This window comes from Amphiura filiformis, chromosome 17 (assembly GCF_039555335.1).
Source record: "Amphiura filiformis chromosome 17, Afil_fr2py, whole genome shotgun sequence".
Taxonomy (NCBI): Eukaryota; Metazoa; Echinodermata; class Ophiuroidea; order Amphilepidida; family Amphiuridae; genus Amphiura; species Amphiura filiformis.
In genome coordinates, this window is record NC_092644.1 from 9,785,299 (window position 1) to 9,802,273 (window position 16,975).

Below are 16,975 nucleotides of genomic sequence, written 5' to 3' on the forward strand. Positions count from 1 at the left end.
GATGGGTTTTCCTAGCCAAGTTTGGTTACACCAACACCACATTGATGCATTACAACTTTTTTCACAACATCAAGTGACGTTTAGTGTAACAAAATAGCGAAGTGGTACAATATAAGTTTTGCTATCTACTGAAGATAGCAAAACGATCTAACCAAACGAATTTATTTGCTGAAGATGGGTTTTCCTAGCCAAGTTTGGTTACACCAACACCACTTTGTTGCATTACAACTTTTGTTAACAAATCATCAACTGAAGTTTTAGTCTACAAAAGAAACCGAAGTGGTATAATATAAGTTTTGCTATCTACTGAAGATAGCAAAACGATCTAACGAAACGAATTTAGTTGCTGAAGATGGGTTTTCCTACCTAAGTTTGGTTACACTAACACCACGTTGTTGCATTACAACTTTTGCTAACAAATCATCAACTGAAGTTTTAGTCTACAAAAGAAACCAAAGTGGTACAATAGAAGTTTTGCTATCTACTGAAGATAGCAAAACGATCTAACCAAACGAATTTATTTGCTGAAGATGGGTTTTCCTAGCTAAGTTTGGTTACACTAACACCACGTTGTTGCATTACAACTTTTGCTAACAAATCATCAACTGAAGTTTTAGTCTACAAAAGAGTGACGTTTAGTGTAACAAAATAGCGAAGTGGTACAATATAAGTTTTGCTATCTACTGAAGATAGCAAAACGATCTAACCAAACGAATTTATTTGCTGAAGATGGGTTTTCCTAGCCAAGTTTGGCTACACCAACACCACTTTGTTGCATTACAACTTTTGTTAACAAATCATCAACTGAAGTTTTAGTCTACAAAAGAAACCGAAAAAATTGAGCATGTACTTGTTAATGATGTATTTCTATTCTACTTTGAAAATTGTATATATTTCTGTATTTTAATTTTGTAACTAATAGTTGTATATTTTATATAAATTGCATGTTGAAAATTGTTGCCTTTTAATGTTATGTAAATGTATTGCAGGGCCCCATGTAAGACCAGCTATCGGCTGAATTGGGCTACCCTGGATAAATATGAATAAAATAAATAAATAAAATAAATAAAAAAGTATTGTTATCTACTGAAGATAGCAAAAGCTATTTACTGAATATAGCAAAAGCTATCTACTGAAGATAGCAAAACGATCTAACCAAGTCAAAAAAATTTATTTGCCAAAGACGTTTTCCTACCCAGTAGCCAACGTTATTTTTACTTGTTCTTTATTACAGACGAATGATTCTCGTTGCCTTAAAATCATATGCAAACTTTAAATCAAAATGTCATGTTTTAATCTTTCGTTTGTAGGGATTTTGAAAAAACTCTGCTTGACCAGGTGTTTTCTCGGAACTGTAACCCTTTGAAGTTCACTGACCATCATGTACTGACCATATGAATTCATACCATATGGTTGTTAAAGCATGTTAAGTACGTCAGATCACGACAGACAGTACGTTACACTTTGACTTTACATCCCAAAACTTAGCCGCCATTATTTCGACGGCAGCTGACGGTTTTATACCAGTCGCCGTAGTCGTGGTAATGACAACATTGCATGTATAAGGCCCGATTCATACTTCCAACATTGCATGCATAAAGCCCGATTCATACTTCATACACTCGACGGCGATTATTCCATGCAGTGGTTTCAATCTTTTAAGTCATGTTTGTTGATGAAAAAGATAAGACTTCAAATATTTGAATACCTGGTGGTGATAGCATACGATGTACTTGGGCAAGGCGCTTTACCTCATTTTCATCACCCCACTCAGGTGTAATAAGAAGCTGTCAGGGGATAATTACAATGAGGGCTTTGATGTTAATTTATATATTTTTTATCGGAACACCTTGTAAAATATACAGGAATGTCTGGAAGCGGCTTAAAATTGCGAACCAAGTCAATGTCCCGGCCAATGTGGTGCGTGTGACTCGGTGAAATTGATTTCTATAAGTATGACTAAATAAACGATCAATTTTTATTGTATTTTATTATTTTCATGGATCCACGAATCCAATTTTAATACCCATTTCCATCAGATTATAACACGTAAAAGTGCAAAAATGTGAGTAACGAATGGGAATTTTTCCCGACAAGAGAAATAATGTTCATGAATGAATCAGAAATGCGAAATCCTAAGTAGAACATATAAGGTCACCATGGTCACGTAACCTTAAACATGCACAATGTGGTGCACAGAGAGTGGATTGGCTTTCAGTAAGAATGCGAATTTCCTGAAATACCATAATTATAGATCCTGGAAGAAGTTGAAAGTAGAACATAATACACAATAATTTGTATTGGGGAAAGCTAATGCCTTGAATGGTCGCTCATATATAGGCTAATAATTATTATAAATAATGTTTGATAATGTAAAATTATATTTGATAAATATACATGACATTTTTACAGGATATAGGGCCCTTCTGATTTTCTGAGGAATATCAAATACGGTATGTTAATAACATACCCTTTATAAGATGTTTTTAATTCCTAAATGGTATTTCAAAATTACTGCAAAATATAACAGTATAACAAAAACAAAAAAGTATAGTAAATTCACCGTTACCGAGGTCCAATTGTTGTTTACCATTTTTCTATTGTCTGTTGAACATGACATTGGGTATTGGACAAAATTCAGTCTAAAAGTTATATATTAATATTTGTGAATTTGTCCGCTCTTTATTTTCACAAATAAATCCATTTCCATATCTCACGAGACCATCAACTCTCCTACTGTGTCTTTGCTATGTTTGCTGATACACTTAATCATTCGTTGTCTACCGTAGATAACAACAGCTGAAATGGTAAGACTCGCCAGGGACCATGTGCTGATGCCAACTATTAGGTTCAAGCTCAAACGTTTTTACTTCAAATTTATAATTCTTACTTCATTATTTTAGCATCACTTTTGGGTTATTCCATATGAAATCAAGGAGGCGCCCCACCTGACCCCCTCAGATTTGCTTTATATTTTAGTCATATGTTGTACCTGTAAAAATATTAAAAACCTGCAAATTTGAGGTTTGTAGCTCTTACGGATTTTCTGTGGCAGCCGTTTAAAGTTGGAGTAGGGGGGGTCTAAATTTGGACCCAAAAGTTGCCCTTTAAATAAATGTCATATTTGGGAGTCTGTGCCTTCTTTATAAAAAGAGAGAGATGTCTGAAACTTTGTATACACACTAACTGCATGCCCAATTTGTCAAAAAATAAAAAATAAAAAATTTCTGTAATTGCGCGTTGTGTCACGGGGTCATTAAATATGCAAGAAAAAATGTAAGGTTTTGTAAACTGGCAAGTTTAGCCCCCCTAAATTCACATTTTTTGTCAGATTAATTATTTTTTCTTATCACTGATGCTATATATAGGATAAATACAATGCATATCCAAAAAATTGAGGTCACAACTCATTTACATTTCGAACAGCGCCCTCACGAAGATGACATTTATTGTAAATTCAACATTTTCATGGGGCCCAAAATTGATGTGGTCCACCTTCAAAATGTATAAAACATCACTTTTATATAACTACTAGTCTTAAATTACAACTTTGCTAAGTCCCAGTAATTGTATAGGTTGACTTCATATAAAACGACAAGCCCAAAGTTGACCATTTTCTTCTGATTGCATGTAGTGCAAACGTGTCGAATTCGGAAGGCTTTAAAGTCAAATTGGCCCCAATATTGAAAATAAAATGGAAATAAAAGTAAATAGGGCCAATAACTACGCATCTAGTCATTTATTTTCAATATTGGGGCCATTTTGACTTTTAAACCTTCCGAATTCGGCACATTTGCAGTACATGCAATCATAAGAAAATGGTCAACTTTGGGCTTGTCGTTTTATATGAAGTCAACCAATAAAATTACTGGGATTAGGCAAAGTTGTAATTTAAGACTAGTAGTTATATAAAAGTGATGTTTTATAAATTTTGTAGGTTGACCACATCGACTTTGGGCCCACTGAAAATGGTGAATTTGCATGAATTTTCATCTACACCAACTTTAAATGGCTACCATAGAAAATTAAATCTGTATATATTGAAAATGAAATGGAAATAAAAGTAAATAGGACCAATAACTACTCATCTAATCATTTATTTTTAATATTGTGGCTAATTTGACTTTCAAGCCTTCCGAATTCGGCACATTTGCACTACATGCAATCATAAGAAAATGGTCAACTTTGGGCTTGTCATTTTATATGAAGCCAACCTATACAACTACTGGAACTTACCAAAGTTGTAATTTAAGACTAGTAGTTATATAAAAGTGATGTTTTATAAATTTTGAAGGTGGACCACGTCGACTTTGGCCCCCTGAAAATGTTGAATTTGCAATAAATTTCATCTTCGTGAGGGCGCTGTTCGAAATGTAAATGAGTTGTGACCTCAATTTTTTGGATATGCATTGTATTTATCCTATACATAGCATTAGTGATAACAAAAATAATTAATCTGACAAAAATGTGAATTTAAGGGGCTAAACTTGCCAGTTTACAAAACATTACATTTTTTCTTGCATATTTAATGACCCCGTGACACAACGCGCAATTACAGAATTTTTTTTTTTTTTATTTTTTGACAAATTGGGCATGCAGTTAGTGTGTATATAAAGTTTCAGACCTCTCTTTCTTTTTATAAAGAAGGCACAGACTCCCAAATATGACATTTATTTAAAGGGCAACTTTTGGGTCCAAATTTAGACCCCCCTACTCCAACTTTAAATGGCTGCCACAGAAAATCAGTAAGAGCTACAGACCTCAAATTTGCAGGTTTTTAATATTTTTCTAGGAACAACATATGACTACAATATAAAGCAAATCTGAAGGGGTCAGGTGGGACGCCTCCTTGTTTTCATATGGAGTGACCCTTTTACCTCCTGTATTAATTAGCCTTTTACGTAATTTGTTTGTATTGTAAAGGACATGCATCATGTTCATGTACCCAGCAAACACACAACGTTTTACAGAAAAGGTTTGAATGTCGGGTTATGAAAAGGGTATAAAAACGTTTTAATAACATTCATAAAACAATTTTGAAAACGTGATACAAAACATTCTAACAGAATGCTATTTAACTGTTGACAATATATTGTGCAAAAAATAACGTTTTAAAAACCTATTCATGATCTTTATATAACCCGACATTTCAACGTAAGGGTAGACGCGGTATTGTTGGTCGAATCAGCCAATATATCGATTTTCATTACCTGAATCAATATATTATTGAAAAATAACACTTTGATGTTTTGCAAAAGTTCATTCTACAAATCATATACTTTAAAAACTTGCTTGATTTATTGTTGTTAATGAGTTATGTACGTTTTACAAACGTGTTGTTGTTTCAGCCCTCTTTATAACATAACTCAAGAACCACAGGACCTACAAATGTATATCTGTGATATTTAAATTCTTCTCATACGCACTCGCTATGAAATAATCAATGCAATTTTTGCCAAAGCTCACTACCATTCGCAAGATGCTGTGAACTACCAAATCGCAACAGTTTAAAATAGTTGCTAACCTTAAGAAGATTTTTGTGTTTGCCGTGTATGTGCATATCTCTTCGTAATTGAAATTGAGCAATGTTGTACATTGCAACAAAATGAGTAAAAAGGTCACAACTCAATAATTGAGTAAAAACTTTGAGTAAAAAATTACTCATGAGCTCAATGTTGAGTAATTTTTTACTCATTTGTTGAGTTGTGACCTATATGAGCTCAATGTTGAGTAATTTTTTACTCAACTGTTGAGTTGTGACCTTTTTACTCAATGTTGAGTAAAATATTTTTGCAGTGTACAGTATGTATATTTGCACATAGGCGATGAGTGTGTCAGTGGATTGATGATGTCATTTGCACTCTTTAAAGCACTTTGACAGATAGATTCATATTACTATCACTCAAACATTATAATCTGTCATGGCGCAGTTCCTCAATCCCAATATGCTTGTACACTCACTGAATGAACTTCAAATTCCTGGGTACAAAAACTCATGCTGAACAACTTGAGTGGTCATATTGCAAGTTGAGTTTAAAAGTTCAACACACAGCTGATGAAGTCACATTAATTTCATAATACAAATATATCTAATCAAAGAGATACACACAGCTTCCAAAGCGCTTTTGTACTTGTTTATTACTTTGTTAACATGATCAAATTAATCGAGTAGCATGAAAGAAAATGAGCAGCAACTACAACGTGCAACGATTCTTTTTTACACAGTCAATGTGTGTGTTGGCATGGATCTGGGAAATGAGAGTACATACTCTAATCTCACTTGCCCGTTTGGATGAAGACTGTTGTGTCGCTTTAAATAATACGTGTTGAATTTAATTGAATTCGATTTAACTTTGAGCGGCATTTTGACAGTCAATCGTCTATAGATGTTAACAAAATTACCTATGATAGCTACTACGCTGAGATTGACGTGTGGGTTCAATGACACTTAACATGTATGTAGGTACAAACTAATGGAAAATGTTTTTTTTCCAATGATTAGCTCCATATTAATACACTATATTAGACATTTAAACTGCGGGTCTTTAGTGTAACACTACATTCTATGTTAACATAATGATTCCCAAAATATCTAAATTAAAAGAGTTGGACAGCGCGGCTGTTACATTCGAATGCTCTCCAAACATTAAAACGGGAGTCTCCCAAGAAAATATTTGAATCCGTGATTAAAATATAACTGTTATTCCACTATTGTTACATTTATACAAAAAGTAGTGGAACAGAGAGAGAGGCCATCGTTTGAATGAGAAATTTATTTTTAAAACTATTCTGTTCATTCCAGGTTGAGATCATCCATAAAAATTCATATGAATATTAAAATTAAAATTTTCATAGCATTTTGTAATATTTTAGGCCCTATTTACATGGAATTTTTCATTTCCAGCATGTTGTATCGGTCATCCTACCTACGCATGCGCAGATTGTTGTTTGATTTGCACCAGTTATCATCGCACTGAGTACCAGCTCTCACACGTGACCAGTCATTTTATTTTAATCTGTTTCATTTTGGAGATAATTAATGTCATTTGTAATAACTGCCTTTTCATTTTCGCCATTTTTGCAGAATAATTTTGCTTCCATTCAAGCCCTAAAGTTGTTGAAGTTTCCAAACGTTCCATTTCCACCCAAGTTTAATGGCAAGTCTCATATTTTACCAAAAGCAAACTGAGGACCTAGTGTTTATTCCTGCCCAAAACTAGCCATATGCATCTTGTACTTTTGCTGTTCTCGGACATTTTAAACACGTGTCTTTGCTGTAATTTAAAAGGCCCGCCTTTTTGCGTGATTTTGCAGTGTCCCTAGTCTATTGATTTTATGCTAATGCTGTTACGTAATCATGTGTGTGATATAATTTTTACATGTGTTGTTTGAAAGACAAAGTACAGTGTTTATGTAATCATTGAGAAATGCCATGAAAACAATCCGCATATGACGTCACAAGTCAACTCTTAAAACATACTGACTGACCCTCGTATATATTATTCTTGATAAAAGTAAATTTTCAGAGAGAAAGAGTATGGTGGGTTTTAAGTAATGGACGTTTTTGTAAAAAAAAGATTTACATCAGATTTACATGCAAGTCTATGGAGAGAGTGGTATTGAGGGCGCTAGTACCTCAGTTTTGTAGTAAAAAACGAGTATTTTGTTTTTCATAAATTTGCACAATGCATTGCAATGTGCTTCAAATATACGGGTATGTCATGCAACCTCCCCAGTGGAAGATTCATGTTGAATCTTTCACAAAGGGTGTATGAAATTCACAAAGAGCAGCCTAATGTGTCCATTCCATTTGAAATTCATACTCCTTCTGTGAAAGATATTTCCAAAATATTCCACAGGGGTAGTGTGGATTTTAAATGGAAGAGCCCAATATGTCACATATAATAAGACCTTGTCCTCTCTAAAAACCAATATCATATACATAATGCTTCAGAAACATAAGTGACAGTTTTTTGTTTACTTGCAAGTGTTTAAATCCTAAGCACTGTATTTACAGTGTAGACTTCTCCGTAGTCCACTTGCCCATTTTGCATACTCTGGCTATTACATTTAAGCATAAAACTCTGATTTGTATTAATTTGTGTGCAATTGATATAGATTTTCACATCTGATATTTTCAGTCACCATACTCCCTCTGTTTAATAGCTTCCCAAGTGGACTACTTACTTTGGATTGCGATAAATTTAAGATTCTTTGGCTCTATGGAGAGTTAGGCCAATGTCTGGCCTAACTAAAATTGGCCATGATGTAATGCATCTTTAAAGGGATCTGGCTTGTGATTGGTCGTCCAGGTCTCGCTATTGTTTAAATCCTCCGGGCACGTGCCATTACCATTAACTACATCGTACACAACAATCTATGGAATTTGCGGCACGTTTGTGGTGGCGCGAAAGTTAAACTCTCAGTAGTGCAGGGCCTGCAGTGGTGCATGGACGTGCGTACATTTAGCGAGTCATGTACTACCATGCTTAGTACGTGCGGTTAAATTGGATTGATAAACAAGCATGATTGACAGTGTGTTTTAGAGACCAAAGTCCCGCGGTAAAGTTCTGTTTAAAATCCAATGTACATAGTCGGATTTGTTACTCGAGTTTTCGCGATCAATAAACTGGTAGATTCCAAAATCAGAATTGTTTAGTATTGAAGTGAGCCATTATAATTATGCAAGATATGTTGAATTCGATAACTTTTATTGTCACTAAAATGACTGATCATCTAATTATATAAACTCTTTATGACCATTTTACTATTGAACTATTTAATTTAATTTTTAATTAATAATTTAATGTTTAACATGTTTAATAAACATCAGTATAATTTTGAGTTCAACGGAATGCGTTCATCATGATTAAATAATACCATATTTTTATCAAAATTCGACTATGGCATAGTTTAAAGTGACTGCAGGGGAGGAGAGCAACATGTGGGGAGAGGAGAAAAGAGGGATAGTCATATAGCTATAGAACTAATCCATGTCTTTTGAATAATTACGCACCTTCCTCTTATTAACAGAACTATGATAACATTTCAAAGCTAACATTAGCAGCTGCTTTCCTCTCTACACGGATGTCGACTGCAGACAACAAGCTCCAAATTTTCTTTAAAAACTCACAAATTAAAATGAGTACAAACAAGCTCAGTTTGGTTGGTTCTTAAGATAGCTCAAGATTTGTATTTTGAGAAAATGTCTCGAAACTTGAACTTTTAATATTGACACCTATAGACAGCACGCAAGGCATTAAAAGTACACGTCAAGATTCTTATTGTGGCCGCCTGCATAGGTACAACGTTGTCAAGGTACCTGACTGATGCACACAAATATCTACATAGTACCAATGCTGCTACTATACTGCACCCACCAGCAATGGTACTGCACTGGTACTACACTGGTACTGCACAGCACTGCAGCTAAGTACCTTGGCGACCGTCTACCTGTGCAGGCAGCCCCAATAGGAATCTTGTAGTGTATTAAAACACCTGCTGTTTAGGAAATTAAGCAAAATAACATGGGAAAATATAGAAATACTGGCGATTTAAAAATCCAGATTTTTAGTTTAATTTTTATCTGAATATTATGTGCAATGCCTTGAATATGAGAATAAACTAAGATGCCATTTTTAATTTATGCAAACAAGTAAATTTTTTTTTATCAAGTAACCATTTTTATTTTGTGAACAGCATAATTTATGTAATTTAGTCTAGGATCACCCACGCGAAACTAAAAATAACATTTACAATTTCGCAGGTCGGAGTGAATTAGAAGAAGTTGAAGATAAATCAACGGAAGATTTATGGTCAAATAAATTAAAATAAATTGTTATCATGTACATCAATCCAGGGCTTACTGATAATTGGGTAGCACAAACAAAACGTTATATTACGAATCATGTATTTATGCTTTGTTAAGTAAGTTATTAATCAGAATAACCCTTTTGTTGATTTAAAGTAATGAATAAATAATTCAGATATATTTAGAATGTTTTAAGGACATTTGTTTCAAATGTCTTCATTTGAAATATTGTTCAAACATACTGAAGGGAAGTCAGTCCCATAATTTTTTTCTTCGTTGGAGACAGATGTTTCGAAAGGACAAATCATATATCAAGATGTTCAGAAGAGTCTGGGGAATCCTTTCTGCTATGTTGTCAATTTGTAACCCGCGAGTTCTATTCCGCTTCCATGGCAACAACCTATTTAAGAATTTTTCTAGCTATTTCTTGGAAACTAAACATGCTAAATGGAGTAGAAAATTCATGTTTGGTATGGAGAATACATGACACATTGATATTTCATCATCATCACTGATTTTTGGTGATTCATGTCAAATTTTGACCAAAAATGCAATTTTTACTTGGGATTTTTTTTTATCACAAAAGTCAAGCAAATCATTTTCTGTGACCTCTTGACTTATGACCTCTGGACATTCATAAGTGAGCATAAAATGCACGTTTGTAGCGAGTTTGGGGATTTTGGCAAAAATTGAACCATTTTCATCATATTTAGCTATTTAGTCAAATTACGGACATTTCTAACAGTGTAACCGGGTCAAAATAAGTATGCTGTTTGGAAATTCCCAAAAATGTATCATTTTCATTCCAATGACTAAAGAAGACACGATATTTCCCACAAAAATCTTTATGAAATTTTACATTCTTTCTGGGAAATCCGAACTTAAAGGGGCATTTACCGCAAACTGGCAATTCCAATTTTTGCCCAATGAAATTCTGCTCTGGGAATTCCCGAGTTTTTAAAGTAAAACATATGACATGTCTTCTTCAGGTAGGCCTAATGCAGATAATTTCTGGACTAGCCCATTCACTTGCACAAGAGCAGGCCCAAGAGCCAAAAAAAGATTGATATAAATATAAAATGTTATTTTTAAAAGCTGTTCGATATAAAAATGTTATGTTGAGAAAATCACAAACAAAACTATGCAAACTGTAGTGGCAAAAATAAATGACGCTATCTATCTTGGGGGGGGGGGGGCACTCGACTTTGGAACCAACGGGATGTGCGGACAGCAGTTCGGAACTACATAAACTTGGGGTCTTTCGGTGAGAGCCGGAATTGGGGAAAATCTTACCATAAAAGGGGGGCCTTTCCGTGAGATACACTTTGAGTCAAAATATAACAGTTGATAAAAATTTTTCAAAAAGTCATCAAAATTTGAAAATTTTTGAAAAATTTGAAGAAAAATAATGATAAACGTTAGGTAAAAATGTTTTAATAACATTAAATGTCGGGTTACATAAAGGTCGGGTTACTTAAAACGTTTTAAAATGCCGGGTTACTTAAAACGTTTTAAAACATTTTGTATGAAAACACACTACAACAATTTTTTTTAAATGTTTTCAAAATGTTATTGGAAAATATTTTTTTGCCAAATATTTTGTCAACACTTAAATAACATTAACAATAACATTATATGTTAGAATATTTGCAGTAGGTTATCAAAAATGTTTTTTAATGATATGAAAACGTTTATACCCTTTATATACCCTTTATATAACCCGACACTCAAACGTTTTCTGGCAACCTTTTCTAACCTTTTGGGAACATTGTTCCTATTATTATGCAAATGAGAAAATTACGCTTCTTAGCTTTTACACAGAGATCTCGGGACTTGCCTTAAAATTGTTATTTCGCTATTTCACGCGCATCACGGCCGTTTCTATACACTTGAATGAGCACGAAAGAACCTTCCGCACGACTATACAGTACGAACTTAATATTATATTATGAAATGCCTGAAATTAGTCCAAAATTCTTGAAAATAACAGGTCTTTTGGAAACAGGCAAACAAAACAGGGGGTCATTGGGTGAGAGGGAGTTGAAAATGGAGGTCAATGTGGCCGCTCATCCCGTCACCCATTTTAAGTGAGTGCCCCCGCCCGGGCTCTATCCAGAGGATGATTTAAGCACTTCCCACCACGCCACTGTGTTGACTTGCGGTTAGCACAGCTGTGTGAGTGAACATGACACCACTGCGCGCACATTGCATTGACGGACATGGTTAAATTTGAATTTGGACTGATATATTTACATTAAAAACGCATTCACAATGCTAGTCGATTTCACATTTTATGTTACCTACAGAAGGTGTGAATTATCCTTCATGCGTACATCACTTTAGATCTGAAATCGACCAAGTAATAATGACACACGCACAATTCTTAAACAACATCTTTTGCACAGAATTCAATGGGATTTGAAAAGTAAAGTGGCAGTTGAAACTCTGGTGATAACACGTTTGCAGTGCATGATGGGGCTTCCTTAAATCATCCTCTGGGCTCTATCTAACCATTCAAGATCTAATGTCAAGATACTCCAAGAAAGAATGCTGCCAGATTGCGCATATCATATCATTCTATCTCCATAAATATTTATATTTCTATCAGGTATAACTATTATCAACATCTCTCCATCGATACGTTTATTAATCAACAAAGTTGGTTTCAATTTATATCAAAAAATGGTTATGGAATTCTTGAGCCTTTTTTTTGTTGATAAACTGGTTAATCAAGGTCATAGTCGATGCAGCCAGCAGGTCGTTACCACACAAATGGAATACATTTTCATCTTTTTGTATATTTTATAAAAACACATGTTTCTAAATAATAATTCGATACATCACTGATAGTAAGAACGGCATATCCGCACATCCAATTGGCTATTCTCACTATGGGTTATACTCCCGTTGAAATCCACACACCTCCTATAGAAAGACACGACCTTAACCCTCCACACAGGGAGTGTGAATTTCAAATGGGGTTACCTGAATGGGTGACTCCGTTTGAAAACAATACTCCCTATGTTCGAGATTAAGGTCATATCTTCCATATAGGCCTACGGGGAGTATGGATTTCAACTTGAACAGCTTAATGCGTCCCTGGTGTAAACAGGTGTATTTTGTATTAGAATTATGTAAATTGAATACAAAATTTTAATAATTTGAATAAAAAGGGTTTTGTATAATACATTAAAGATTTCACCAAATTTTGAATGCAGCACACAATGTAATATGTATTTTTCCAGTGTGTTGTACCCGGTTGTACCAAATACCTGAAGAAAAAAATGCTGACGATATATAAATAATGCGAATTGGTCAATCATTCCTGAATTCTTAGGATGAATGACACAGTTTTCCAACAATGATTTTAGCATATGTATCATATAATCATCACGCTTATATGCTGTTTTTACAGACCTAGACTGGACGAAATTACAAATATACCAAATTTATAGCAATATAATATTTCTGGACGAGAGCCTATACGCAGATTGACAGCACCAAAACGACAGACGCTAACCGACTTTAGTTTCGATTCACTGTTGCAGCTCAAATTAACTGTGCGTGAATTCCTTGTAAATATGCGCATGAACAATAATCAAATTTGGTATTTTGTTCTGAATTCTGTACTCTATTGTGCGACACAAAAATAAACAAGTTACTTTCGTATATGGGGTAGTGACCTGTTAATATGCCAATCGTGAAAATACAAGTGGTATACCATTCTTTTTAAATACCAAATGTATACATGCACACACGCATACCAAATCGTCGACTTGCTTTAACTTTAGTAATACTTAATTTGAAAAGAACATACAAGTTTCACAGCGCAAATTTATGCTGTAATAAAACATATGAGGTACATGTACAGATATTAGTGGCGTAGCTAGGGGTTGTGGCACCCAGGGCTAAAGATACATGGCGCCCCATATTCTTGAAACAATTGTGCGCTGAGCGCGCGAAAATTTGGACAATTAGGGCATACCACTATAATTAAGTTGAATATCGGTCTTAAATTGAAGTTTCAAATTATTTTGTGCCTAAATGCGAGCGAAGCGCGCGAAAATTTTGACATTCATCGCCTTGAGGGGCGCAGAATCGATACTGAATTGGCCAATTCGGCGTGCCCCCCCCCCCCCCTTGCCCCCGGTCGCTACGCCACTGGATATTGGTAATTACTAGTAATAAAATTTATTAACGTTTTTATATTTGGTCCATTTCACTAAACAATTATAACGTTATGAATATAGCTAATGATATCACTTAACTTGAAAAATGCGAGGAGACACAGAGCCTTTAACAGCTTTTAACAATACTCAAAATCTATAAAAGAAATGTACTTTAATGTACCTGCGCAATAAAAAGCGCCTCATCAATGTATGGTACTATAAGTTCACCGTACATAACACTATTGACTTACATTATTAGTAAATGAACTGTGACGTTAACACGAGGTTACTTTAGTTTAATACTTACCCATTTTAGTAGTATCCAGGTCTGGTATAAGTTTCCTCAACACAACTAAGTACCAAAATATATTATTCCAAAGAAAGTTCGTAGCGTTATATCCACAAATATATATTCAATTCCATTTGATTTTAAAAAGGCACTGCGTTGTAATGCCGACATCTCCGTACATGTAAAGACATTTCTTCAAGCTGGCATGCCTGAGCTCGGCAGATATAAGCGACAGCGAGAAGATTTGATTATTGTGGGTGGTGTTGTGGTATTAAACAAAACTGGTAGTGACTGCATGCAATAGTTATGAGCAAAGCGCGTAGACGGTCGGGTTGGTCGCGACGGATTGGCTTTGTTGGATGGCTGCCTCACTGACTGGGATGATATACAGTAGACCTTGATAATGATCGAACCGAATGCAAAACATCAAAACATCTTCGTGCAGGAATGAGTGAGAGAGATGGAAGCAGTCGAGCACGGGGTGGCAAGACAAGAGAAATTTAGCACAGCATGAAGTCTTTTTTCTTCGCTCGGGAGTTGTGTATTTGACACCACCAGTGAAAGAACATCCATAGCGACAGGTGAACCGTGAACTTCGCACCAGAAAAGTTTGTTACTTAAAGGAAAACATTGTTATTTCATGGTTTGTTTGTGTAGAAAGGTTACGTCAGTTGATAAATTGTTGCTATAAAGTATATAAGAGTAGGTGAATATTTTCTCGAACTTAGAAAAAAAACCGATTCGGTTCCAAGATTGATAGCTATATGGTCAAAAAATTATGGAATTATGGAAACATTTGGACATCCTAACTTCCAAATTGTTGGTATAAAGTATATTAAAGTATACACATTTAAAATGGCAAACAGTTGACAAATCCATGTGACGTCAAGTTGCATCCATTTAAGATATGGAATAGAGTGCAGTTATTATGATGACATAAATGGCAAGATCCAAGGTTGGTCTTTCCCCAGAGTCTCAAATTAGCTGGTGATGGAAGTTGGTCGTAGATGGCATTGACATGGAGAGATAGGAGCTCTGGTGTTCATACATAAAGGAGCTTCTTCCAAGATGTATCTACTTACATGGCAGAGTCTCATCTGAGCCATTGTCCTTGTTTGGCGCAGCCATAGAGGTACACAAGCATGTCATCTTCATCTACGTCTTTTACCAGACTAGTGAGGCATTTCCTGTGTTCTTGGGGTTTCATGTCTCTTAACAGTTTCTGGTTCTTTTTGAAACCAAAGTATACACATTTAAAATGGCAAACAGTTGACAAATCCATGTGACGTCAATGTGGTAAAAATGCTCAGTTTTGGAGAACCATCCCAAGAAAAACATATTAAACAAAATTCTTCAGTAATGTTTTTTATTACTTTTCGAAAACTAGATATCTATATAGGAAAAAAACAGGTTCCAAGATCGATAGCTATATACAATTCGTCAAAAATTAAGGTTGTTCTTACTCTTAACCCTGGAATTATGGAAACATTTGGGCATCCTAACTGCCAAATTGTTGGTATAAAGTATATTAAAGTATACACATTTAAAAAGGCAAGCAGTGAACAAATCCATGTGACGTCAAATTTTGGTAAAAATGCTTAATTTTGGAGAACCATCCAAGAAAAACACATTAAACCAAAATTCTTCAGTAATGTTTTTTATTAATTGTCGAAAACTAGATGTATATCTAGGAACTTTTTTGACCAAAAATGGTTGAAATTAGGGTGAAAATCATGCTACAAAACTGAGCCTTTTTTCAACCGTGTTTGGTGAATATTTCTCAAACTCAATTTCTCAAAAAAAACCGGTTCCAAGATTGATAGCTATATACAATTGGTCTTAACCCTGGAGTTATGGAAACATTTGGGCATCCTAACTGCCAAATTGTTGGTATAAAGTATATTAAAGTATACACATTTAAAATGGCAAACAGTTGACAAATCCATGTGATGTCAAATTGTGGTAAAAATGCTCAGTTTTGGAGAACCATCCCAAGAAAACATATTAAACAAAATTCTTCAGGAATGGTTTTTTTAAAATTAATTTTCGAAAACTAGATGTATAGCTAGGAACTTTTTTTTGGACCAAAAATGGTTGAAAATCATGCTTTGTATGATTTTTTTTACAAAACTGAGCATTTTTCAACCGTTTGGGTGAATATGTCTCAAAGTTGGAAAAAAACTTAGAAAAAAACCCGGTTCCTAGATTGATAGCTATATACAATTGGTCAAAAAATTGTGTTTTTAGGAATTACCTCCAAAATTGTTACCATAGTAAATGTCGCACATGGATCCGATACGTGTTTGCCATTCTAAATTTTGACCAACAATTTAGCATTTATGAGATCCAAAAGTTTCCATAATTGCAAGGTTAAGACCACCCTTAAAAATCTTTAAAACAGTAGCATACATTCTAAATGGTTCTTAAATGTCCTGTATGTAGAGTTCTTGGCAGTGGCGGCACCAGGAATTTTTTTCAGGGGGGGGGGGGGGGGGCAAAGTGAATTTCGGGGAGGGGGGGGAATCGACAACATTTTGGGCAAAAAGTGGACATTTACGTAATTTTTGAGTTTTTCCTCAAAATCCTCAAAAGGAGGGGGGCAAAGTGGCGGGGTGGAGGTGGGGGTGGGGGCAAGAAAAATATTGGGAGGGGGGGGGGCAACGCCGCCACTGGAGATTGGAAGTATTACACAAAACCCCTAAATGA

At 34.9% G+C, this 16,975-nt stretch overlaps 1 protein-coding gene across 1 annotated transcript in view; it reads right to left on the reverse strand.

Moving 5' to 3' along the window:
* LOC140136902 (voltage-dependent calcium channel type A subunit alpha-1-like) overlaps positions 1 to 14,755 on the reverse strand; it is a 471,089-nt gene extending 456,334 nt beyond the window's left edge. Inside the window, exon 1 of the mRNA XM_072158531.1 lies at positions 14,288 to 14,755. Coding sequence (XP_072014632.1) covers positions 14,288 to 14,291 — 4 coding nt within the window. The 5' untranslated portion in view covers positions 14,292 to 14,755. The remainder of the gene's footprint in view (positions 1 to 14,287) is intronic.
* Between the last annotated feature and the right edge of the window lie 2,220 nt (positions 14,756 to 16,975).